This window comes from Vombatus ursinus, unplaced genomic scaffold (assembly GCF_900497805.2).
Source record: "Vombatus ursinus unplaced genomic scaffold, bare-nosed wombat genome assembly UNPS02015255.1, whole genome shotgun sequence".
Lineage (NCBI taxonomy): Eukaryota > Metazoa > Chordata > Mammalia > Diprotodontia > Vombatidae > Vombatus > Vombatus ursinus.
Genome location: NW_020955033.1, coordinates 29,819,698 through 29,826,614, shown reverse-complemented (window position 1 = coordinate 29,826,614; position 6,917 = coordinate 29,819,698). Strand labels below are relative to the sequence as shown.

Sequence of the window (6,917 nt, the reverse complement as noted above, 5' to 3'; positions counted from 1 at the left end):
ATAGTCACCAAGATCCTTTCCATGTCTAAAATTCTATTATCTCCCATTTTGTTTTTTATAGTTTGCCTACCTTTTGACATTCTTTGAGGCCGTGAATATTATATAATTAGATTTTTAAAATAATAAAACTAAATCAAAGTTTTAAAATATATATCCCATAGTCCTTTGTGGGGAGATGCCAAAACCATAAACTCTGGTCAGCAATATATTTTTCAATCATAAAATCTGAAAGTGCTTGAAAAAAGCCTAATATATCTTCCAAAAAAGTTAATTTGACTATAAATGCTTTTCCCCAAGTATGTGCACATTCCCAATGACATTTTACATTTATGACTTTTTAAAAATTAGAAAATATAATGTACTTAATTTTTCAAGATCTGCTTTTATGACTTCCTTTCCCATTCAAATATTTTATTTTCAAGGACTAAAGCTACTTTTAAAGACCTTGGAATAGATGACTTGGGAATTTACTCCTGTGATGTCACAGACACTGACGGAATTGCTGCAAGCTATTTAATAGACGAAGAGGGTAAGTTTAAGTCAGTCTGCTGATGTCTGGAAAAATGAAACAGTGGAAACAGTGCTGGATTAGAAGTTCAAGGAATTTTAGCATTTACAATCCACGTGTGACCTTGTAACCTCTGTGGGTCTTATTGCAAATTGACAGGGTTGAATTCAGGGGCATGATAGAAACTGCTCCTACTGGCTTCAGAAAACTGATTACCAAATTTTCAATATGATTCTTTATACCTCAGATGTTGGCAGACACTACAGAACTTGAGTTATTGTTTTGTTGATTGTCTTGACTTAAGAAAGAGATAGATAAAATGTTAATAATGAAGATTGAACTTAAAAGTGTGTTGTAAATATAATTTTTTTTTCTTAGAGCTGGTTGTTAAACATTTACCAGCATACCCCTGGATTAAATGATCCCTAATGTCTATTCCAGGTCTACATCCTATGGTTTCTAATAATTATTTGCCATTTTTATATTATGTGAAAGACCAGATTAGACATTTCACGTAGACAAAAGATTGCTGGACTGAAAATCAGAACACTTGGGCCTAAGCAGTATCTGCTGTTTCGTGTGTGAGTGGACAAGCAACCTCTCTGAAACCTAAGTTCTATCATTTGTGAAATGAATACAGTAGAATTTGCTCTACGATAATGTATGTGAAATACCTTTTAACTCATATCATTATTAAATACTAACAGATTTCTTTTTTCTTTCTTTTCCCAGAGATGAAACGTTTACTTGCTCTCAGCCAAGAACACAAATTCCCAAGTGAGTATCAGAAAAATATTCGTGGGCAGTGGTCACCACCCTGTGTGGTGAGCTAGTAACGCTGATGGCACTGGTAGAAATGGATAATTTAGGAACCATGATGGGACATACATTTTGGCAGTAACCAGTATCTTTCTAGTAGCACTTCCTAGTAAATTAAAAAATCAGATGAAGCTATCATTTTTGATATGATACTATCATAATTAGTTCTCCAAATGTACTGAGGATGTTGATGCAGTAAACGTTTCCTTTAGTCTACACAGCATCCAAGTGGCTCTTTTTAATGGAGCTATAAGATCTAGATTATGGAATGAATTTCTTTATCTCAATATTTTGATGTCATGTCTCTGTTACTTTCTTCAAATATATTCATTCTTATGTCTCCATGGAGAGGCAGAATGAGGTCATGGTGAAAGGGCTGGCCTTGAAGTCAGCAATCAATAGGTTTGTAAGCATTTATTAAATACCCACTGTGTGCCAAGCAGCTAGGTTACACAGTGGATAAATCACTGGGCCTGAACTCAGGTATTCCTAGGTTCAAATTTTACCTCAAATACTTACTAGTCTATGATCTTGGACAAATTATTTAACTACCTTCTGCCTCAGTTTCCTCAACTCTAAAATGAGGATAATAATAGCATCAACCTCCCAGGATTTTTGTGAGGATCAAATAAGATAGTAATTATAAAGCATTTAGCACAGTATCTGGCACATAGTAGGTGCTTAATAAAGGCTTGTTCCCCTGTATACAAAGTAAATAAAGTCAAGAAAGACCTGCCTTCAAGTCCACCTGAAACACAAACTAGCTATGTGACTATGATCATTTTCTTATACCCTAAGCGCCCCAGGTTATTCTTCAAACAGATAGAGTTGCTGAGTTTCATCCGAGGAAAAAGTTTCCATGCTGGGATTTCCCCATGCTGATGAAATCACAGGCCAGAGCCAAAACAACAAATTGAATTCTTTTGAGTAGTCTGACAGTGGAACTAAATTCAAACCCAGGGAAGGAGTTTTATCACTTCAGATGCTCAAACTAGTCTTTGCCAGCTTACACATAAAGAAAGTTGATTAAGATGAACTGGTCAAGGAAAGGGGCAGAGATTTAGTTGGTTCACCTGCTAGATAACCTAGCCCCTTTAGGACTTTCTAGCACACTGCTCTAGTGACCCTCTTACATGAAAGATGAGATGGCCCAGCTAAGTGCTAGGAGTGTGTAGCCTGTAAGGAGACTCTGAAGGTACATTGACCTGAAAGCATCTTTTGCCATTAACATTCATTAGCTGAGACAGTAAAAACCCTCAGAAAGTTACTCCCTACCGCCCCACCCCAGCTTGTGTTTAAAACACTAAAATAGGAACTAATGCAGTGTTGTTATAAACACGTGATCCTTGCATAACTCAGAGGTTTCCTTTAAATTCCATATGTTAAAATCATAGCTGCCCCTTTTAAAGGCAGACTCTCTGCCTAGTCTTAAAGAACTCCAATTTGTCTGCTTTGTTAATGTCACCGAGATGACTAGATAGTGAGAAAACATGAGCAAGACTTGGGAAATTCTGATTCAAATCCTCCCATGAACCACTGGAAAAATAATTTCTTCTCTGTTTTTTCATAGGTAAAATTTGAAAGAAAAAAAGTAGTGTTTTATAGTGGCCTTTTGTTTGCAAATGAAGTTCAAAGTATTTGGGTCAGACTATTTACTGGGCCTCTGCCACTGACTACTTGAGTGACCTTGAGTTAAGTCAAGTAAACAAGCATTTATTAAGTACCTCTTATGTTTGAGATACAAAAAAAGGCAAAAGACAGTCCTGGTTTTTGAGGAGCTCACAGTCTAATGGGGGAGAAAACATTCAAAGAACTGGGTACTGAAAAGCTATCTACAGGATACAATGGAGATCATCAACAGAGAAAAAGCACTATGAACAAGGCGGGATCAAGCAACGTCTTTGACCTCTCTTCATCACAGTGTCCTTGTCTACAAAGTAGGATTTATAATAATTGGTCGTACATACCTTATAAAGACCTGACAGGAATTAGCACACTATTGTTCATGAGTTAAAAAAAATACTGAGTAAGTTTAAGAAAAGGAATCCAAATCTTCCCCCTTGTTAGGGAGGGAAAAGCTGTCAGAAAGCCCTGTAGCTAATACCAGCCCATTCTCTCATTCCCAGGGGTCTGCAACCTTGTTGAAAGGCTGAAAATGTATGGGGATGGTTAATTTGCACTTTGGTTCCCATCTCACACTAAATCAAGTGAGGATGAGCCATCGTAATAGACCTTAAATTTTGTTAATAATGAAGTAGAACCCTAGAAATAGCGATAGTGAACTTTCAATTATTTGTAGAAACAGAGAGGGCAGCAACCAGTCAACCAAATGATCAGTCAATAAACACTGATTGAGTCCCTGAATAGCAATGTCATTTACATTTGACTATTACAATGGAAAAGAAAAAAACGAAGGCATAGCAAATAGAGAGTCAGTCCTGAGTTAGGGATCTGTAAATACGTCTGATGAACTTGATAGCACAACTACAATTACTGGTACTAAAAATAGAATTGATCAAGGAATAAGTCATTTCGAGGTCTCTTGAGGTTTTTTTGTTTTTGTTTTTGTTTTTGTTCTTCAGGGGAGGAATGGATAAGAGGCCTATGATTCTAAGGGAATAGGCAGTGAGAAAAAGTGACTTGTGACTTTTTACTTTTTATATGTTATTTTGGGTAGGCAAAGAAATGAACTTGAAAATTGTATAGGTCAGGGGACAAAATATCATGATTTTTAATCTTTAAGTCTATGAAGAGTTAATGCATCTCTCTAAGAATATAAGCTGCAAGGGATGCATCCATTTGCAATAGTAGATGAAGTGCCCTCATTTGTAGCTCCCTATAAGAATGAAATCACAGGTCTGGCCCTCTGAAAAATCTGTGAAGGGCAAACCCCAATTCCTCAGTCCAAAGGAAGCTATTTGATAACCCTTTTTAAAGTATGTTACATAAAAGCTTGAAAGCTTTTTTTTTTTAAATTTCTAATATTAGGATAGCACTCTTTAATAATCTTAGAGCATGGAAATTAGGTTAATACATTTGTATTTCAAGAGACCTGATGGTAGTGAATAAGTGATACACTTGGTTTGTATCTGCTTCCTCTGGTACATGCTGACTTGTGGTAACTAAATTATTTTTAAAGATTTGGTTACTAGCTATGTGACCCTGGGCAAGTCACTTCACTCCACTGCCTCGCAAAAAAAAAAAAAAAAAAAAAAAGATTTGGTTAGTTGTTAAATGGCAGATAGATGGCACAGTGGATAGATGCTGAGTCTGGAATCAGGAAGGTCCAAGTTCAAGTATTGCCCCAGACACTTACTAGTTTTTTGACCCTGGACAAGTCACCAGACTACTATTTGCCTCATTTTCCTTATCTGTAAAGTGAGGATAATAATAGCACCTACCTCCCAGGATTGTTGCGAGGATTGAATGAAATAATATTTATAAAACACTTTACTTAAAGCACCATATAAATGGTAGATGTTGTTTTCATTTCTCATGGAATTTAATGAAATCTGGCATTCCATTACACTAAGATGAGAAATTATTCAATAAATTCTTCAGTCTAAAAATTTTTAAATCAATTCAGAAGCCTCTAAACCAATCCTTTGGGAATGCAGATGTGTAGAAAAGCCTAGGAAAATATATTATTTTCAGTTTAGGCTTGTGCTTCCTTCTTAAGCTGAGAAAGCTGAAGTGAAAATAAAAGCAGTGTCATTTACAAGAATTCTGGAGCCCAGAAAGTGGAACTGGGGGTCAGTGCCTAACTATAGAGCAGTTGTGGACATTGATGCCCTCTCCTTGGGCAGTCGCTGAACAGATGTGGTGATGGACCAAATTAGAATCTGCCTGAGGTATTAAGAAAAGTAGGGCTGAGAGCAAGCCGGAAAAAGCAAACGTTTAAGGATAAAATTAGACAAATTGTCCTGTATGTCTGGTAGCACTGGGTACAGCGGCCAGAGGGACAGGGTGTGTGAATTTGTGTCTGTTTTCCAGGGTGCTCTGTGCAGATAGAAAGAGGCAGTCCAGCATTATGGACAGGGGGCTGGCATTGGAGCCTAGCAGACCTGGCTTCAAGTATTTTCTCTGATATAAATCACCTGTGTAATTTTTGGCAAGTCGCTTAATCTCTCCAGGCAACTGTCCAAGACTCTAAGTTACAAATGAGTTGTCACTCTGCTTTGGTGGAGGGCATTTCTATAATGGGAGGTCCTCTCAGTGATGAAATCACACATCTGGACTGTACAAAAAATATAAAAACATATGTCTTTGCGGGTGTCTGCATAAAATCCAAAATGTGGATGGGTTATAGTTATAACATCAATACTTTACAAAAATTCTAGGTACATACACATGCATATGTTTATGTATGTGTATGTACATGTATATGCAGATATTTATACTTACTAGTATATATGTATACAGCAAATAGGAATCAGAGGAGAAAAGGGTAATTATGATCTTTCCATAGGAGATATAATACAAAAATATTTTTAAAATTTCAATCAGTGTAAACCCAGTGGAAAAGATACTAGATTTGGAATAAGAATTCAAATCTGGACTCTGCCACTCACAGACTGGGTAATCTTGGGCAAATCAGTTCACCTCTCTGGGCTTCAGGTGATTCATCTGTAAAATGAAGGGATTGCACTAGATGACACTTGACAGCTATAACTCTACAATCCAATGATCCCATGAATCCATGCTTGCTGTTCAGTAGCTTCAGTTGTGTACAACTCTTCATGGCCTCATTTGGAATTTTCTTGGCAAAGATACTGGAGTGGTTTGCCATTTCCTTCTCCAGCTCATTTTACAGATGAGGAAACTGAGGCAAACAGGATTAAATGATTTGTCCAGGATCACACAACTAATATATATCTGAAACCAGATTCGAATTCAGGAAGATGAGTCTTCCTGACTTCAGACCCAGCACTCTATCCACTGTGCCACCTAGCTGCCCACCCAATAGCTGCTAGATGATAGTGTATCCCATCAACCTCTATTGTCCTAGTAATGACAGAACTCAGTTATCTGGAAAAGAGAGATTGTGTATATTTCCTAGAATAGGCATTATGACTCATGGAGCCTTACTTCTTTGTAGTCTCTGCAATTCTACAAAGTGGTCTTCTTGACCACTAATGCCACCACCACCACACATAAACCCCTTCCTCCCTTCCCCCCCATCCCACATTTGTCTTATACCATAAGCTATCAAAGGAACAGAGAGAATCTGTCAGTGACATAGCAAGAAGACTTCACCCTACAATCACAGTTCCTGAAGTTATCTTTCCTCCAGCTGGATCACTTTAACTTTTACTCTGAAACTGAAGTGGTCAACCAGCCCAGTTGCAAATCAAAAATGATATGTGTAGATTTTTTTGATTTTTAGTTCAATATAAACCCTTGATTTCATTGATGTCAGGAACTCCCACTGTGGAGATTCTCTCCATTAAAGCAATTGAACAATTCTTCTGTAAAGTACATAGATACAGCTCAAGAAAAAAAAATTATTTCCTTATATAAACAAAAGATCATGGGGGAAAAGTCTATAAGCCACTACAATTTAGCTTGTTAATGGAAATTGAGGCTGTCA

General features: G+C 37.0%; 1 protein-coding gene across 1 annotated transcript in view; it reads left to right on the top strand.

Annotated features, from left to right (window-relative positions):
* Positions 1-6,917, top strand: part of LOC114031773 (myomesin-1-like) — a 158,884-nt gene that overhangs the window by 132,326 nt on the left and 19,641 nt on the right. Inside the window, exons 24-25 of the mRNA XM_027846886.1 lie at positions 423-529; positions 1,241-1,332. Coding sequence (XP_027702687.1) covers positions 423-529; positions 1,241-1,332 — 199 coding nt within the window. The remainder of the gene's footprint in view (positions 1-422; positions 530-1,240; positions 1,333-6,917) is intronic.